At 37.6% G+C, this 20,696-nt stretch overlaps 1 protein-coding gene across 3 annotated transcripts in view; it reads left to right on the top strand.

Moving 5' to 3' along the window:
- Positions 1-20,696, top strand: part of GALNT1 (polypeptide N-acetylgalactosaminyltransferase 1) — a 184,780-nt gene that overhangs the window by 93,902 nt on the left and 70,182 nt on the right. For 2 of the 3 annotated variants that reach the window (XM_079943525.1, XM_079943524.1), the window contains exons 2-3: positions 8,044-8,098; positions 20,176-20,419. In XM_079943525.1, coding sequence (XP_079799651.1) covers positions 20,281-20,419 — 139 coding nt within the window. In that variant the 5' untranslated portion in view covers positions 8,044-8,098; positions 20,176-20,280. The remainder of the gene's footprint in view (positions 1-8,043; positions 8,099-20,175; positions 20,420-20,696) is intronic. The other variant, XM_079943526.1, reaches the window with a different exon arrangement.

Raw genomic sequence — 20,696 nt, 5'->3', positions numbered from 1 at the left:
GTTTACCCAGATAGATGCACATAGTTCTAGTTTAATTTTAACTAGTATGTAGTATTATACAGTTCATGTATCCTCTTGATGGACATTTATGTTGTTACCTTTTTTCCCCCATCATAAACAATGCTGCAGTCTTTGTACATTTCTCCTTATAAGTACGTGCAGAGTTTCTTCTGGGTGTATATCTAGAAGTGGAATTACTGAGTGATAGGGTAGTGCTTTCTTTAGCTTTGCTAGATATTGTCAGATTGCTCTCTGAAGTGGCTGTGCCAGATTACACTTATAACAACATTGTAGGAGTGGCTTTTTATTCCTTCCTGACACTTGTGTTGCTGCTCATCTGTTGAGGTCAAACTCATTTCCCTGAATACTGCTGAGGTTGAGTATATTTTCATATGTTCATTGGCTGTTTATGGTTCCTTGTCTGTGATTTGCCTGTTCATACCTTTTGGCTGTTTTTCACTTGTGTGTTGTTGTTTGTTTTGATTTGGAGGAGTTTTTAATACATTCTGATACTAATCTTTTGCTGATTATTTCTGTTGTGGATATTTTCCCCCAGTCTCTGGCTTATCATTTAAATGTCTATGATGTTAGTTATATTAAAATTTTTAATTTTCATGTAGTAATTATTTTTTCTTTTACGGTTTGTGCTTTTTGAGTATTCTTTAAGAAATTCTTATGTAACCAGGGACATAAAGATATTTGCCTATATTTTCTTTTAAAGTTTTAGAGATATGTATCCTTAAATCTTTAATCCACCTGGAATTGGTTTTTTGTATGGTGTGAGGTAGGGATTTTATTTTTACATATGGACGAACATTTATTAAATAGCCCATCCCTTTCATACTGATTTGTAGTGCCACCTGTGTCATGTGTTATTTGTATGTTCATGTAGGTCTGATCCTGGACTCTCTATTCTGTTTCACTGGTCTTTTAATCTGTCTCTGCCCATGATTCACACTGACTTAATTACTGTAGCTTGATTGATATATGGTAGACAGAGTTCCCTCACCTTGTTGTTCAAAATCTTATTGGTTTTCATGGCTTTGCTATTCAGTATGATTTTACCATCTGCTTTTAAAGTTTTATAAAAGACTACATTGAGATTTTGACTGGAGCTGTAGTCAGTATATAGATTAATATGAAGAGAATTTACTTCATTTTTTAAAAGGTCTTTCTAAGCATTTTTGTAGTTATTATTGGCAAAGGAATTCATTGAATTTTGTTTTTAAAATCTTTTTTAAAATTTATTTATTTTTGGCTGCGCTGGGTCTTTGTTGCTGCGTGCAGGCTTTCTCTAGTTGCCCCGAGCGGGGGCTACTCTTCGTTGTGGTGCACGGACTGCTCATTGCAGTGGCTTCTCTTGTTGCAGAGCACAGGCTCTAGGCGCGCGGGCTTCAGTAGTTGTAGTATGCGGGCTCAGTAGTTGTGGCTCACGGGCTCTAGACCGCAGGCTCAGTAGTTGTGGTGCACGGGCTTAGTTGCTCCGTGGCACATGGGACCTTCCTGGACCAGGGCTTGAACCCGTGTCCCCTGCATTGGCAGGCAGATTCTTAACCACTGCGCCACCAGGGAAACCCAAGAATTCATTGAGTTTTGTATGTTGATCTTGAATCCAGCAACCTTGCTACAAGTTCTCATTAGTTCTAATTGCCTTTATTTTCTTGGATTTGCTATCATTTCTTTTGTTGTTTTTCTGTTTTCGTCTTTCCAATTCTTAAATCTTTTGTTTCTTTTTCTTGTTTTACTGTTCTGGATAGGAATTCTAGTACATTGTTGGAAGGGAAAAGTGATAGAAAGCATTTTTGTCCTTTTCCTTACTTCAAAGGGAATGCTTACAACACTTCATCAATAAGTATTTTGTTTACTGTAGATTTAGGGCAGGTATCCTCTCTCAGGTTAACAAAATTCATTCTATTTCTAGTTTCCTAGCATTCTTTTGTTTTTGTTTTAAATATCATGAATAGGTGCAAGGTTGTATTATTTCACATAAAATGTTAAGTCCCTTGCAACCATATAGTTAAGCTTCCTCCCACCTCTATCCTTGGCTCTAATTTTGTCATATATTATGTCTTCATATTAATAAATTGTACAATACAAAGTTATAAATTTTGTTTTAATCAGCCATGTCTTTTAAGAAATCAGGAGGGAAAAAAACCAGGCTTTTGTATTTACTGATATTTACCATTGCTGATGTTTTTCATTTCTCCTTACAGATCTGAGTTTCCATCTGGTGTCATCTTCCTTCTGCCTGAAGAACTTCTGTTAGCATTTCTTGTAGTGCAGGTCTATGAGGCATGAGTTGTTTTGGCTTTTTCTTTATCTGAAAATGTCTTTGTTTCATATAATGAGAAGTCATTCTTTTTTTCTCTGTATTTAATATGTCTTCTTCCTCTCTCTGCTGCTTTCAACATTTTTTCTGAATCTTTAATTTTCAGCAGTTTGAATGTGATGTGCTCTAGTTGTGATTTTCTTTGTATTTATCTTGCTTAGGGTTCACTGAACTTAGATTTGCAATTTTATGTTTTCTACCAACTGTGGACATTTTCAGCTCTTATTTTTATGTATACTTTTCTGCATAATTTTCTCTGTGCCCTACTTTCTGGGACTCCAGTTTCACTTATGTTAAACTTTATGGTTCTGTACCTCTGCTCAGTGAGCTCACTGATGCTCTTTGTTTATTAAAATATTTTTCTTTCCACTCAGATCTTCAGATTAGGTTATTGTTTTTTTTATCTGTCTTTACGGTGACTGACCCTGTATTCTGTTGTTGCTAATTTGCTTTAAACCTGCCGAGTAAATTTTTCATTTCAGACTGTATCTTTGTGTTCTACATGGTTCTGTACGGTTCCATTTTGTAGTTTTCATTTGTCTGATGAGAGTTCCCTCTCTTTATTATTAAGTTCCTGAACATATTTATAGTAGCCACTTTATAGTATTTATAGTAGTCCTTGTCAACTAATTCCAACGTCTGAGTAATCTTGCGTTCGGTGTGTATTGACTACTTTTTTCTCTTGACTTGGGTCACATTTTCCTGTTTATTCTCATGTCTAGTAAGTTTTTATTGTATACTGGGTATTGTGGATATGTTTTTGTGACCTGCAATTCTGTTTTGTCTGAACGATTATTGACTCTTTGTTGCTCTAGCAGGCAGTCAACTGACTAGACCTAAACTCCAAGCTCTGTTTGCCCTGCATTGGGCAATAGCTGATTTCTTTGTTCAGTTCTTACAGCTGTCTGGCTGTAGCTTTCATTTTGGACCTCTGGAGTCTCTTCCGTGTTGTATGGTCCAGGGCTTACCTAAGGATTGTGGTGGAGGTTATATACGTATTTCGGGGTTCCCTCTTTTCTAGGATATCTCCCCTCACTTTCCTGTTGCTCTTTTAGCTCCGGACTTCATATTTTGATGCCATGAACCAATATGATTGTGAATTCCTTCTTGAACTTCAGCTTCTCTACACAGTGTCGGCTGGTATCTGTCCTCAGGCATGTACTTGTATAAAGGCAGAGCTCACCTAGCATAGTTCCCCTCTTTCAAGGGTTGGCTTCTGTCTAGTTTCTGCCTTTTGATTGCTCTCCAGTGCGTTTAGTTGTTTTTATCTTTCGGCCAGAGTTTATGATTGTTGTTTGTGGGAGGGTTAGTCCAGTATAAGCTATTCAACCTTTATGTGTGTAAATCTTCTGTGCTTTCAATTTTTTTTTAAAAAAAGCCTTTATTTTGAAAACAATTTTAGGTTTGCCATAAAATTGAGAGGAAAGTACAGAGATTTCAGTCCATATGCCCCCTGCCCCCACAAATGCATAACCTCCTCATTGTCAGCATCACTCACCAGAGTAGTGAGTGGTGCATTTGTTTTTTTGTTGTTTTAACCAAGGATAAACCTACATTGACACATTATAATCAGTCAAAGTACATAGATTGCCTAAGGGTTCACTCTTGGAGGTGTGTATTCTTTGAGTTTGGACCAATATATAAAGGCACATATCCATCATTATAATATCATACAGAGTATTTTCACTGCCCCCTAAATCCTATCCTCTATTTATCCTGACCTCCAGCCCCCATCCCTGGCAACCACTGATTTTTTTTTTTTGCTCCATAATTTTGCCTTTTCTAGAATGTCTTATAGTTGGAATCATACAGTATGTAGCCTTTTCAGATTGGCTTTTTTCACAGTAATGTGCATTTAAGGTTCCTTCATGGCTTTTCATAGCTTGATAGCTCATTTCTTTTTAACACTGACTAATATTCCATTGTCTGGATGAACCACAGTTCGTCCATCCATTCACCTACTGAGGGACATCCCAGTTGCTTCCAGTTTTTCGCAATTATGAATAAAGCTACTGTGTAAACATCCCTGTGCACGTTTTTATGTGAGCGAAGGGTTTCAGCTTCTTTGGGTAAATACCAAGGAGCATGATTGCTGGATGGTATGATAAGAATATGTTTAGTTTTGTAAGAAATGGCCAAATTGTCTTCTAAAGTGGCTGTACCATTCTGCATTCTCACCAGCAGTAGATGATGGTTTCTGTTGGATGAGAGTTCCTTACCAGTATTTGGTGTTGTCAGTGTTCTGGATTTTTGCCATTGTAGTAGGTGTGTAGTGGTATCTCATTGTTTAAATTGTATTTTCCTGATGATGTATGATGTGCAGCATCTTTTCATATGTTTATTTGCCATCTCTATCTGTTTGGTGAGGTTGCTTTCACTTTTAACTTTTCTGAATCCTTATGTTTTTGATGTATGTATCGTAAATAGCATATAGCTTTTATTTAAAAAGTCCAGTCTGATAACTTTTAATGAATACATTTAATCTTTTTATCTTCATTTAAATTACTTATGTATGGGGAATTTTTTCTACCATTTTGTTTTGTGCTTTCTATATTTGTGGGTTTTTTGTATTAGGATTTTTTTTTTTTTTTTTTTTTTTTGGCTGCATTGGGTCTTCGTTGCTGTGTGCAGGCTTCTCATTGCGATGGCTTCTCTTGTTGCGGAGCACAGGCTCTAGGTGTGCGGGCTTCAGTAGTTGTGGCGCGTGTGGGCTTCAGTAGTTGTGGTGTGCGGGCTTAGTTGCTCTGTGACATGTGGGATCTTCCCGGACCAGGGCTCGAACCCATGTCCCCTGCAGTGGCAGGCGGATTCTTAACCACTGTGCCACTGGGGAAGCCCTGGATTTTTTAAATGATTTTAAGTTCCTTCCCATTTTATTCCAAATTGATTGGTTTTCTTATTTCTCCTTTTTGCAGTTTGGTTTTTGATTACACATACTGTTTTTACTTAATTAGTTGTTACCTTTTAATTTAAAAAAATATTTAATTTAAAAAAGTCTAAAATTAATCAAATATCTCTGCTCTGTACCTAAACACAGCAAGCTTAAAATGCTTTAATTTCAGTTACCTTTATTCCTTCTTACATGGCATTTCTTTCTGTTATTTTCATTCATTTACAAATAATTATTGAATTCTACCATGTGCCAAGTTTTCTTCTAGGTGCTGTAGTAATAGCGTTAAACAAAATAGAGGCTCTGCCCTCATGAAGCTTACAAGATAATTAATAAACTAATTATGATATATTATGTTGTAAATTAGTGTTTGGTGCTAGAATGGAAAGTAAAGCATTAGGACAAAAATAAAGAATGACTTGGGGTGGAGATGCTATTTTATATATGAGTTTCTGCTGTCTTCAGACATTTGATAAGATTTTTAGGACTCAAGTGTGAAAAATATGATTCTCTTGCTGGAGGAGCTTGCATTCTAACCAGAGTCACAGGAAGAAGTTACAGATGTGGGAGCCATCAGCACATGGTGGGTAATGCTTTACAACTGGTGGATTTCCCAACGAGGCTGTTACAGTGTCAGGCAGCATCCAGACAGATCCTGGGCAGAGTGGGATGAGCCAGAGAAGAAGACTGCAAAGCATAGTCAGAAAAGTGGGAGAACAAGGAATGACCCTGGAGCCAAGAAAAGAAGAGGTTATGTTTTACTTATAGCCTGCCTATTCTGCAAATAATTTAAGAGGCTGAGACATCAAGTAGAAGGAGTATGAGAAAGAAACTTGTCTTGGTAGTTAGGACATTAGAGTGACTTGATCAAAAACAGTTTCATTAAAGTGAAGCCAGACTACACTGAGTTGAGAAGTTGAGAAATTGGAGACAGAATGAAGACTACTTGCATAGAAGGTGGTAAAGGAAAGAAGAGAGAGAGAGTGATAATTTGAGGGGAAGAACTCAGGGCTAAGGTTGGTATTCTGGCAAAAATACAGAACAAAACCTTGGAGACTTTAGGGACTCTCTGGCCAGAAAATAAAATGGGCCTCTGGCCTGGAGGAGGTTTCTGCTGGATCCTTTATTTGCCAGAAACTGCTCCCTAGGATCTCTCGGGTTTTCCATTGCTGATGGTGGCAGTGTATTTCCTTGTATCTCAGTTCATTGTTGGGAGGAAAGATGTAAATTTTCTGAAACCTCAGTGTTCTGTTGTAATGATTTGTCATTTGTATTCAAGAGGTAAAATTAAAAACATGGGAAAACTTCCCGTGACTATTGCTCTTCAAACTCCTTAGCATGAGAGTCAAGATTTCCCCTGTTCTGAACACAGCCTTTCAACCATATCTCCCAGTTTCTCTGTTTGCTGTCCCCTAGATGTCCCTTGATTTTCCTGCCTCCCTATTTTAGCTCACGTTGTTTTGTCCTCTTGAAATATTCTTTTGCCTTTTCCTAATTGAAACCAATTCCCGTCATTCTCCTTCACCGGGTTCTCTCCTTTGTGCACTATAGCTCCTTGTAGCTTGGCACCTGTTGCAAAGATAGAAAAGCATTCTGTAAATTGTAAAGTGCCACAAAAACTTATTATATATCCTCCTAAACTACAAGCTCATTGAGGGAAGAAACTGAGCCTTCTTCATATTTATGTACATCAAACTACTTAGTTTTGTGTCTTGTACATACTTGATATTTATTGAAGTTTGAATGAATTAGGGATTTGTGATTCTGTGATAGCTTAAATAATGCTAAGAATGGGCATATTATACACCAGGTTCTACTTTGCAGCTGTTAAATTTATACTGAAATTCTGCTCCTATGCAGTCTCCTGTAAAAGTAGATTCCTTAATTTGGATCCTCCAGTGGTTCACCTCTCATTTTTTTCTTCACAGGATATGTGCCTATCTAAATCAGTAATTGTAGGTTGCAGAGTGATGTATTGGCATGCTTTTGACTATAGTAGCAGAATACCCAGTTAAACAAATAGGGCTTTATCCCCTCTGGTAACAAGAAGTCTAGACCTAGGAGATTTCAGGGCGTCTGTTAGTGGCTGCATGATACAACAGGGTCCCTTTTGCTTTCCATGTTTTCATGTTGTCATACTTAGCATGTTGATGTTGGCTTCCCTCATGACCTCAAGATGGCTGCAGCACTTCTAAGTATGCTCTGCAAACAATATCCAAAGCCAGAAAAGTATAGTTTCTCCTTCAGCATCTCTATGAGGGAGCATAACTTTTCCTGAATGCTTCCCAATAGATTTCCCCTAAGATCCTATTGGTTGAGATTTGGTTACTTACACTGGCAAGAGGAGTAGAACAGTCACAGTTGACTTGGACCAATCAAGAATAGGTAGTCTAGCAGAGAATGATCACTTGAATTCAGTTAGGGGTCTAATGCCATGAAAAACATGGGGTGGGAGATAAGGAGCAAACAGTATCTGCCACAGGTGCTGTCTGTGTGTCTTTGGCCTTCCCACCTGGGAAGTTAATATCCTCATAGATTTCTAAGAGGAGGAGAGATACTTTCTACAGTATTTCCACTGAGCTTGGTGTTGGATCTCAGAAATACTTTATTCACTGATTCACTTATTCATGTAATAAACATTAACTGAACACATATTTTGTGCCAGGTATTGTGCTCCGCATTGGGGAAGTAGCTGGTAAGACTTGGTCCTTGTCCTCAGGTGGTGGCTGGTGTATAGTCCAGTGGAATAGGGTGGCTGAGGTAATGGGGGGAGGAGAGAGTTATTTTGTAATAAACTGATTTTAGGAAATTTATTTTTCAACAGGAGATGTGGGACATGTGGATTTGGGATATGAATTCATTTGAAAAACCACTTTGGGGTAAGTTGATAGCTGGGAGTAAATGACTTGAGGGTTGTACTTCTCTTTACATTGGGATTTGCTCTTACTGTGATGTAGGTTCAAACTTATGTTCATTGGACTTTATGCCTCATATACACACAAGAAAATGGCTTGTACTAAAATCCTAGTGTAGTAATTTGAGAAATAAAACCATCAAGCATAGCCACAGTACTAATTAATATTCATGCATTCACTTCTCATTCAGGAGGTCAATATGAAGACTAAATGAAGACCAGGTTTAGAAATAGAAAGATACTTATTATATACGGTTTAACCTGCTTGCGCTCAACCAATAATCCTGTCATGTGGACTGGAAAGCACTCATAGCACCAGTGTTATGGAGATGGAGGGTTAAAGTTTGTCTCTGAGCTTCTCTTTGCAGTACTCCAAATGGCCGTTTGAATTCTCATTGCATCAGTACAAATATAAAAGATTCCTGATTTTTCATTTCATCTAAGAAAGAGCCTCTAGAAATGCTATTTAATATTTACTGAGTGTTTACTATGAGTGTGTTGTGCATTACTTCATTTAATTCAGGGACTATAGGGTGGGTATGTTTTTCTCATTCAGAGGAATAAAAAGACCCAGATTTATGCAAATAAAGTACAATTGTTAGGATCACATAACTAATACGTTTTGGAATTGAAATTTGAATTTCAGCATTTGGCCTAACAGACCCTCATTTCTGTTTTAAAATGCTGATTGTGTTGGGTGTCCCCAAGACCAACCCCAGGTTTAGTGACTGGCTAGGAGGGCTCATAGGATTCAGCATATGATCATAATAATGGCTAAGATTTATTACAGCGAAAGGATACACAGCAGTATTACAAAGGGAAGAAGTGCGTGGGGTGAAGTCTGGAGGAGACTAGTCACTAGCTTCCAAGAGTCCTCTCCCAGTAGATTCCCACCGGATGAGCTTAATTCCTCCAGCAATGAATTTTGACAACACATGTGAAGTGCTGTCAACCAGGGAAACTCATTAGACTCTGTGCCAATGTTTTTATTGGACCTGGTAATGGAGCCACCTTCCACCTATCATGTACCAAAATTTCAGGCTCCCAGAAGGAAAACATGTTTTGCATAAACCATAATGTTTGTATAAACAGTTTAGGCACAGTGAGGCCCACTTATCATTTAAGGTAAGTTTTATATCGTTGTAGGGAACTGTTTATCCTTCAAGTTCCCAGACACCAGCCAAGGGCTAACCTTGCAACCCAGCCTTTCTAAGGACAGTAATCTCAATCTTACATCTTAGCTTTTATCCTGTACACTGATTTATTCATTTAAGGATATTGTTCTTATGATCATTTAGCTTCTGAAAAGTAATGAGAGAAGTAGGTATTATGGCAAACGAAATTCTTTAGTGGTGTTTATTTTGAGGGTCCCATGACTGCCCACTATTTGATTTGCTGGAAAGACTGACACAACTCAACATAATGTTGTACTCATGGCTAAGTTTATTACGGCAAAGGTTACAGTGCAAGAACAGCAGGAAAAAGATATATGTAGGTGATTGCTAGAGAGATCAGGCACGGACTTCTAAATCTTCCCTCTGTGAGGATCACAGGGACACAATTTCCCCTCTAGCTGTGAGTGATAGAGACACGTACAAGATGTGTCGGACAGGGAAGCCCATGAGTATTCCAGTCCAGAGTTTTTATAGGAAGCTGGTTACATAGGCATACTACTGCCATGTGGCCAGCCATGGCAACTGAAACTTAGGGCTCCAGACCAGATACCAGGTGCGCATCATAAATCTTGATGATTACTTTAAACAATGCTGACAGCCTGGTACATCCTGACTCACCACCTCTAACATCCTTAACCAGTGACTGTGAACATTCCAGGAGTTTAGTTCTCAGAGTTTGGCCAGGGGTCATTGCCATGGCTGTAGGCATCCCCCAGGGTTTAGCAAGGACTGGGTAGGACTCTTTGTTAACTCTATCCTCTCAGACTCCTACATGAAATAATGCTTTATTTGTTGAATGCAAAATTTAATGATGACATATTTTTATAATATGATACTCTATACTTGGAAAAAATAATTGATAGTAGAAATAGTTTGCAAATTTCACTTACCTGAGGGGAGGTTTGTAGATTCTTTTCTTTTAGGCATTTATATAATGGTGACTTTTGAATTTCCCATTTTTGTCCACAATTATTTGTATTATATACAGGTATATGTTATGTTAAAGAACGATACAGAAATATGAACTTAAATTAGTTGAATCAAGATATTACAAAATTAACCTTCTCTCTGAAGGTCTGCCTCATGAGAAGCTTTTAAACACAATGGGATCTCTTTTTTATGCAATTTGCAGATTCACAGAAATAACAGTTTTGCAGAAAGAAAATAACCCATAATTTAAAAATTGCCTGGTTCCAGGATTTGGAACCAATCTTTACTAGTTTATTTATTGCTCTTTGAAACCTGGTTTGTGTTATGCAAAAAAGAAAGACAAAGTAGATGGGGAAGTTTCCATGCTTGAATATGAGAAGTTCTGAGTTAACAAACTTGCATAGCTTTCCTTATTGCAGGACTTCACAGAACCTTTGGTGCAGTGATGGACAGCGAATGGAGTATGTAACATTTCCCTAACTTATTTGACCATGGAATTTCTTAAGTGCGGACTCTCCCTGTGGTCTTGCAAACAGTGTTCTTTAGAACAAAATAACAGGACATCGGGAAGCCCTTAAAGGGATTTAGCTAAAGGAGAGACAGAAACAAAACAACTATAGAAAAAAATTTAAAGAAAACCTTGTTGTAGAAAAGTTTAGTGTCTTACACTGCCTGATAAAACCTATTTAGAAACTTCCCTATCTGGATGTCTTTTTCCTGCCAGGTTTCCTGAGTTGATGTTTCTCTTTTGTAATGTGAATGGCGTGTCTCTTACACTGGTATTTAATAGTGTGATAAGAGCTTCTGTGGTGTGGATCACTGCCTTCATGCTCCTACCATCTACAGTGTCTGACATGGTAGCAAGAACGTAGTTGGCTAAGACTCAATAAATATCCAGACAGCATGGAATGATTGTGACTCTAAAATACTGAAGCCATTTTTTTTAAGGAATAACAATATAGTAGACGTAAAGGCTAGATGCTGTGCGTTTATCTTAATAGTGCTGTCATTTGAAAAACACTTTTAGAACTTTTCTTATAGACTTCCCTTGAATTCCTCTTTTCATCTCCAACTTTTTTTATGACCTTTATGAATTTGTAATTGGTTTATTTTTTCAGAACAGTAGAATTTGTCTACCATAGACATGTAAGCACTTTTAACTACTAGATTTCTTTTGCAGTAGATGGAATATCATTTTAAGTAATTAAATGGTCGTCATAGCTAAGGAAGGCCAGTAGGTCAGAAGTAGCCAAGGCCCTCCTCAAGTAGTGAAAGGTGAGAATACTTGCTTTACTGTGTATCAAAAATTATTAGGGCTTCCCCGGTGGCGCAGGGGTTGAGAGTCTGCCTGCCGATGCAGGGGACACAGATTCGTGCCCTGGTCCAGGAAGATCCCACATGCCACGGAGCAGCTGTGCCCGTGAGCCATGGCTGCTGAGCCTGCACGTCTGGAAAAAAAAAAAAAATTATTATAAAGCTGTAATAATTAAGACAGCCATGTGGTGTAGGGATAGACAGACCAATGGAACAGAACATAGAACCTCAGAAACCTGGTTTATGACAAAGTTGGCATTGCACACTTCTAGGGAGAGGATGAACTTTTCCATAAATAGTACTGGGACAATTGGTTATCCACATGGAAGAAGATGACATTCAATCTCTACTTAAACTGGAAAGGTAAAGCTTTAAAATTTTTAGACCTTAAAACATTATTTTTAATGATCTCTAGATAGAGAAGAGTTTCTTAAGACATAGAAAATGTGAACTATAAAAGACACCTCTTGGGAATTCCCTAGCAGTCCAGTGATTAGAACTCCGAGCTCTAATTGCTTAGGGCCTGGGTTCAATCCCTGGTTGGGGAACTAAGATCCCGCAAACTGTGTGGCACAGCCAGAAAGAAAAAAATAAAATAATAAAAGACACCTCTTGTTAAGAAGATAAGCTATAAACTGGAAAAGTTACTTGTAGTACATGTAACTGACATGGATTAGAATCTAGACTGTATAAAGATCTTCACAAACTAATAGGAAAAAGACAAAACAACCCCACCCAGTAGAATAATGGACTAAACTTCAATAGGTACATTAGAGAAGAGGAAATGGAATGACCAGTAATGTCAGAGATGGTGGGAAAATGCAGATTCAAACTATATTAAGATAACAACTACACACTTACCAGATTGTCAAAAAATAAAATAGTTTGACATCAATAACTGTTGCCAAGGATATAACACATCCAGAGCCCTCATTTTTCTTTCTAATTTGTTTCAAACACCTGGGAAAACAAATTTGCCATATTAGTCATATTGAAAATATGTATACCCTATGACCTAATTCCCCTAGGTATGTACTGTAGATCAGGGTTGGTGTGACAACTCATGAATTAAGAAAGGTTTTTAACATCTTTAAATGGTTAAAAAAATAAAAATAATATTTCATAATTTGTAATATGAAAATTAAATGAGATTCAAATTTCAGTGTCCATAAATAAAGTTCTGTTGGAATACTGTCACGCTTTCTTGGTTACATACCACTTTTGGCTGCTTTTGTGGTACAACACCAGATTTGAGTGGTTGCAGTAGAGATCTTATGTCCCGCAAAGCCTAAAATGTTTACAATCTGGCCCTTTGCAGAAGAAGTTTGCTGACCCCTGGCACGTTTGTTCCAGGAAACGTGTTCAGGAATATTCATAGTAGTACTGCTTGTAATAACAGAAACCTAGAAATAACCACATGTTTATTAAGGGTAGAAGGGATAAACTGTGGTAAGCCTCATAGTGTATAATTATAAGCCAATTGAATATTAGACAGTAGTGAAAATGAACTGACTGCAACTACATGCCAACAAATGGATGGTTCTCAGGAACGTAGTGTTAGAAGAAAAGCAGGTCTCAGATTCTTCCATTTATAAGCAGTTCAGAAACAGAAAATGTAAACAAGGCATTTTTAAGGATAACAGTGAGGTAAAACTATCAGGAAAAGAAAGAATGTTAAGTTCAGAATAGAGGTGGTCTTTGAGGAACTAGGAAGAGATGGTATTGGAGAGGGAACTATAAAGGTGATGTTCTTATTCTTAAACTGAGTGGTGGATACATGTGTATGTTGTGTTGTGATCCTTTATATCTGTGGTTTGTTTTATACCTACTTTTGATACTTGATATGTTTTTGTGATTTGGGGCATTAAAAAGTATCTTTTCAAATAGTGTAGTCTGCCTCATAATGTATAATTGTTTATGACTAGTAGAGGGGAACCTCACCAGTGGACCAGAACCTGTTTGATTTTTACCTGTAGGTCTCCTCTGTCCCCTACCCACCCATCCCCCCAGTGGCCATCCCAGATGTGTGTTAGGAACCCAATTCAAATTGTCATAAACAGAAAAGGGGATTAATAGAAGGATTTCCTGGGTGTTCACAAAAGCCAAAGTAGAGTCAGGGACTCCGTCACCTTTGCCTCTCATCCTGTGTGCCTCTGGGCTCATCTTCTTCGACTGCAGGTCAGCTTTCTCTACATGTTGGGCAGTGTAGCTGACTGCAGTGCTAGATTAGCACAGGCTTCCAGCTTTGTGACTCGGGAAGCCAAGGGGTGAGGTCTTGTGGTTGACCTGGCCAGGTCATTTGGCTATCCTGTGGCCAGGGGGCTAGATCTGTTACCAGAAGAAACCCTTGGGGGAGAGTGGGGACAGCACAAGTCAGAATCATGAGCCAGGAAGCCACCTCGGTTTGTGTCTATTTTATGTCTGTTCTTTAAGTATAAAACAATATGTGGCTTTTTGACATAGCTTTGTGGATATCAGGGCTATTTTGAAGTGACCATTAAGACATTTATTGCTTAAGACAGGATACTCAGTGGTTGGGGTGGAAAGAGAGGTTAGAAATGTCTGTTGAGCATATTACTGCAATTAAAAAAAAATCACAACAGCATCACCACAAAGGTGTCTCCTGCTACCCCTTTATAGTCACAGCCATTCCATTCTTTTCCCCCTGATAGGGACATTTAAGACATTAAAATGTTTGAGTCAAAATAGACATTACAAACTTGCTTTAAAACGATGTATCTATGAGCTATTCTGAATGACTGGGAGGGCACTTATCCCACTGGTAATAGTGTTTAAGTGGGATGGGGGTTTATAGATGGCTTTGTATCTTTTATTTTACTTCTCTGTGTTTGCCAGGTTCTTTGTATTGAGCATATATTACTTTGTAACTAGGAAGAATATTCACTTTTAAAGGTATTGCTAGGAGCTAAGTCTGTTTATCACCTTGGAAACTGGCATTCCACTTAAGATGTTTGCCATTCCAAACACTGAATGCTCTAAATTAAAACATTTCGGCCAGTAAATTTTATAGGAGTTATTATCTATTCATAGATTTACTCTTGTTTTTGGTATATGGTAGAATCTAAATTTATTTTTTACCATTTGGAAAGCTATTTGTTCCTTTATCAGTTTTCTGCTCTGATTTATAGTATCACCTTTCCAATTTTCCACACGTTTAGGTTTGTTTTGGGGTACCACATGGCTGTAGATACTTCTGCTTTATAATAAATCCAGTTCCTAAAGGTTTCATTTGTGTTTTGATTAGAATTAAATTAATTTAGGAAGAAGTTGCTTGTTTGTTTTTCCTGAACATGGTACATCTATCCATTAGTCAGGTGTTCTTTTATGTCCTTCGACAAAGCTCCACAATTTTCTCCATGTCTTGCACATATTTTGTTAAGTTTATTTCCAAATACCTTAGGGTTTTTATAGCTGCTTTGAATGTGATGTTTTCCTTTATATATTGTAATTAGTTATTATCATGAAGAAGCATGATTGATGTTATATGTTTACCTTGTATTCAGCAACCTTGATGAAATAATGAATTAGCTCTAATGGTTTATTTATTGATTTCTTTTAGAGTTTCTATACAGAAGACATGCTATCTGCAGATAATTTTGTCTCTTTTCAATCCCCTAATTCTTATTCCTTTTCTTGTCATATTGTTTAGACCTCCAGTACAATATCAGATTGAAGTGAGGATGCATAACTTTTCTTATTTGCAATGTTACAGAAATGCATCAGGAATCCCATCATTAAATATGTTTGCTATAAGTTAAAGAATTTCCTTTCTAGTCCTAGTTTTCTGTGAAGTTCTCTATTGATGAGTAATGAACTACCTAACTGCCTCAAAACTTAATGGCTTTAAACAATAAACATTTATTATCTCATATATTCTTTGGGTCAGGAATGCAGGAGTAGCTTAGCAAGGTGGTATTGACTCAGGATCATATATGATGTTGCAGTCAAGATGAAGGCTTGACTGGGTCTGCTTCCAAAGTGGTTCACTTCCATGCCTCGCAAGAGAGTACTCTTTGTTGACAGGAGGTTTCAGTTTCTCAGCACATGGATCTCTATAGGGATGCTTCAGTGTCCTTCTGACGTGGTGCTGGCTTTCCCCAGAGTGTGTGATCTGAGAGAGAGCTGGGAAGAGAACTGTGCTTTATCTCTAGCCTTGAAATCACACATCATTACTTCCACCATATTCTATTGGTTAGAAGCAAGTCCCTAAGTCCAGCCCACACTTTAGGAGGGAAATTACACTCCACAAAAATTACTTCATGTATTGATTTTTTTTTGGTCTGTCTGCCCCTGCAAAGTTGCACAAGAGCAGGGGCTTCTATCTGTATATCTTTACAGAGATATACAGAGAACCCCACTTTGAGCCTCAAACTTTTGTGTCCTCAGCTGTGGTTAACATCTCTTTGAGGGTATCAGAGGTACCTCATACTCAGCATGTCCAAAGTCAAACTTACATTTCTTTCCATCTTTTCCTCCTTTCCAAAAATTGGTCCTCTTTTACTGGTCCCTGTTTCTATGACTGGCAACACTCTACATCCACTTGTATAGGCCAGGATTTCCTCCTCTTTACCCCCACCTGACTCATCCTTAAATCCCATTGAGTTTGTCCCTTAATACCTCTTGAATCTCGCCACTTTTATCCAGCTCCAGCTTTGTCGCAATCACAGTTTTCACCTCTTTTGTCTTTGATCCACTGGCCTTTGAGTGTTGGGCTCCTTCCTGCTATAGAATCCTTGCTACTCACTGCCCCAAATGCTCATTTTCTCTTCAAATCATGTCTTCCTCAGGGAAGCCTTTTTGACAAAGTCAGATCTCTTTTACAGATGTGTATAGTGCTATGTACCTCCCTCCAAAGCAGTTATCATGATTGAAATTTCACGTTTATGTGAGTGTTTGACTAATGCCTGCTTTCCTGGAGACAACTTTAAACTTCGTAAAGGAAGGAATATTTGGTTCATGTTTGTATTCCTTGCATTTGACACATTCCCTACATTTACTGAGTTTGTGTGTTTTGAATGTATGAAATAATAATAAATGAATGAATAGGTTTCTTTATAGTTCTGAGAAATAGAGCAAATGGAATATATAATTAGTAAATAAAATAATCTTGATTCTCTTTATAATGTTAGAGGATAAATATCATTTTTTTAAGTCTTTTAGTTTTTCTGGCAGAAATTTCAGCTACAAATTAAAGGAATAGTTCTATTGAAGGGTCTCATACCTCTGCCTGGTCAGTACAGTGCAAAATTAGTCATTCTAGGTTAGGTGTAGGTGCCTGAGAATTCAGTGTTCTTGGGAGAGGGGAGATAAGCACCTTAACATACTCAGAAGACTGAAGTTTTAGGTCCAAGAGAATGATGCTTCTATTTTCTCCAAAGCTGCTTTTGAGCTGAGACTCTCTTTTTAGGCTTGAAATTTCTGGAGAGCCTTGGCTAGAAGTATATGGAGTAAGAGAAAGTAATTATTTAGCCCTAGAAAATACTGATCAACCTTTGGAAAAACTTGGCATATGACACGTAGGATAGAATCAGAAGTTTACTGTTATAATTGATCACTGTACTTCGACATTAATTCAGATTTTATACCTTCTAAAATAATTAAGGAGTTAAATGCATTTCATATGGAAGGTTTTAATCTATTGTGGTTGAGACAGAAACTCTGAGCTTTTAATAATTTCCAAGATAAATTCTGGTATGTATCACTTGAAGAAATACACAACAGTTTTTCTCCTAAAATTGGAATTGTTTCTTTGAAGGATCCTCACCTCTCCTGTATTTATCTGTGTACGGTAAAATTCACCCTTTTAGGTGTAGTCGTACCAGTCTGGACAAAATGACCGCCGCCACCACAAGCAAGAGATGGAATGTTTTCATCATCACAAGTTCCTTCACGGCCCTTTGAGAGCAGTCCTCTACTTTTCCACAGCCCCTGGCAACCACTGATCTAATTTGTCTCATATAAATGGAATCATACAGTATGCAGCCTTTTGTGACTGACCACTTTCACTTAGCATAAAGCTTTTGAGATTCATCAGTATTATTGCGTATATATCAAGAGTTCTTTTTGATTGCTGGATTTCTGGGTAGTAGTATTTCACTGTTTGGTGTACCACAATTTGTTTATCCATTCACCAGGTGATGGACATTTGGATTGTTTCCAGATTTTGATGATTATGGTTAAGCTGCTATAAAGATTTGTGTACAAGCCTTTGTGTAGACGTACGTTTTCCTTTCTCTTAAGTAAATAGCTAGGAATGGAATTGCAGATTCTTGTGGGAAGAAACTGCCAAAATGTTTTCCAGAGAGACTGTACCATTGTGCATTCCACTGGCAATGTATTAGAGGTCCAGTTGCAGCAGTTCCTTGATAGCACTTGGTAGTTTTCTTTTTTCCTTTCACTATTTATATTGGGGCATAGTGGTGTTTCATTGTGGTCTTAACTTGCAGTTGCCTAAAAGCTAATGATGTTGAACATCTTTTCTTGTGTTCTTTTGCCACCTGTATCGCTGTTTTGGTAAAGCAACAGTTCAAACCTTTTGCCCATTGTATTGGATTAGGATTTTTAAAAATTGTATTTGGAGAGTTCTTTATATGGTCTGTATATAAGTAATTATCAGATATGTAATTTGTAAATATTTTCTCCCAATATGTGACTTGTTTTTTATTTTTTTAACTGTCTTTTGAAGAGCAGATTTTAATTATAAAGTCCAACTTATCAGTCTTTTTAAATGATTTGTGCATTTTATTGTTACCATGTAAGGAATCTCTACATAACTCAAGGTCTCAAAGATGTTTGCCTCTTTATCCTCCTTTCTCCCTACACCTCCTGCTTTCTCTGTACCGCTCCCCCAAATACACACACACCCACTGCATTTCATCTTTACTTTTAGAATCTAATTGTGCTGCCTTGGAAAAATTAAATAGGAATGAGTACAGAGTTATAAAGATTTACATTTAAGTGTTCTGGGCTGTAAGCATTGAAAAAATTAACAATCAGCAGATTTTAGACAACACAAAACTACATTTGAATCCCAGCTGTTGCACTGGCAGTTAGACTGCTTGCTTTGCCAGTGACCAAAAGAGGTAGCCTTTCATGTAAAGTGGCTTGAAATATATATATATATATAATATGTATCTCGCTTCTCTGGAGAGAACTGTTGGTCCATGACACTGTGCATTATAATGCTTTTGCTCTTCCCCTCACCCTAGTCACCACAGATGTCAGTTGTTGCTCACTGCATGTGACAGACATTGAGTAAGTATGATTTTGAGGCAAGAATATGACAGTAGCATCCCTGTTCTCACTGTGCAGTCAGGAAGTGTTGGTTTGATGAAAGGAGGCCAATAGGCAAGAGATCAAAGTCCCCAGAGAGATGAACAGAAATAATACTTTACATTTATAAGTATTACTTGGTATTTTGGGGTGCTTTTCAGGTTGCTGTTTAGCCACCTTGTGAATTAGGAAAGAACTATTGTATCTTTTTCATAAATAAACTCTCTGGCCTGCCCTGAATTGTTTAGGTAGAGACATCTCTACTGCCCACCATGGAACATGCTACATAAAACTGCCCTTGTAAGAAGCTGCTATGCTGCCCATCAGCCCAGCCCTTCAGAGCTTCTGCTCATTGGCTTTCACCTGTGCCAAGTGTGTGTTTCCTCCATCCACTCCCCTGAATGCACTTGGCTCATCTATCTCCTGAACAGCAGTGACACAGACCTTTGAGCCTCGGTGTCAGCGGCTCGGTGGGATGGCTCCTTACCTCTCTGAGGTCCCTCGGGCTGCTCCAGAGCTCCCCCAGATGAGTGCCATATGTGTCAGAAGTGTTTCTGGCCTAGCTATCCCAAAGGACAGTTCCTCCAGTCATTTTCTCATGATATTTGGGGGTGGGGGGGGTGGATAGAAACTAAACATCAGGGAAGTCTGTAAAATTACTGTCAGAGCCAGGACTAGGGCTCAGATCTTTCGATACCCTTTTCTTTTCTGTTATACTTTCCATGAATCTTGTTTTTGAACGGCTGGTGACTAGCATTTTTAGAATGGGATTCAGTTGGGACAGAGGGATAAGAATCATTCCAATTAAACTGCTCTAGAAAAGCTACTAGGAGAACTCATATAAATCCTTGGACTCTGGGAACTGAATGTGAGTGGTTAAAATGGACTGGGAATTACTGGTTTCTTAAACTCCTGTGGCAGTTAATGGCTTAGCTTTTGCTTTAGTGTTTAATACAGCAGTTGAATAGAGGGCAGTTAAGCCCCATGTGTTTGATGGATATAAGATAGTAGCTCACTGTTTTAATTTGAATTTTCCTCTTTGTAATGAATCGAGCACCTTTTCACTTGTTTATTGGCTATTCAGGTTTCCTTTCTACAAAGTGCTTGTTTAGTCCTTTACCCATTTTTCTATTGGATTGTGTATGTTGATTTGTAGGAGTTATTTGCATGTTCTTGTTACTATTTTTATATATTTTACAAGTATTCTTTCAAGTCTGAATTTAAAACTTATTCTTCATAGTAAAATTTCATACTCATATTGAATTAATCCATTGTTTCTTTTTTAGGTTCTGAATTTTTAAGTTAATCTTTTTTCTTTTTCTTTCTATAGGTTATGAACGTGATTTCTGATGAAACTGGATTGGAATAATTTTCACGATCTTTGTATATTTATATATATATATATTTTAAAATTTTGCATTTGACTTAAAGTGCCATGAGAAAATTTGCATATTGCAAGGTGGTCCTAGCCACCTCCTTGATTTGGGTACTCTTGGATATGTTCCTGCTGCTTTACTTCAGTGAATGCAACAAATGTGATGAAAAAAAAGAGAGAGGACTTCCTGCTGGGGATGGTGAGTGACATTTTATAATAGTGGACCTGTTTTGATATATATGTCACTTGTTTGTACTAATTTGGAAACTATAAAATTTTAACATTTTTAGATTAATAGTAATCCCTGGCTTCCTATATATGATGATCATATTTCCATCAGTTCTCCAGTAGGTTCTTCTAACAGTTAAAAGTATTAAAGTATCCTGTATAGAATTGCTGAATTCAATTTGTGTGTTCCATGTTTAATGTAGTTAATTTTCTGGAAGTTATATTACCAAATACTGTAGGGAATCTCA

This window comes from Stenella coeruleoalba (genome assembly GCF_951394435.1).
Source record: "Stenella coeruleoalba genome assembly, chromosome: 14".
NCBI classification, from domain to species: domain Eukaryota; kingdom Metazoa; phylum Chordata; class Mammalia; order Artiodactyla; family Delphinidae; genus Stenella; species Stenella coeruleoalba.
This window is presented reverse-complemented; position numbering and strand designations above follow the sequence as displayed.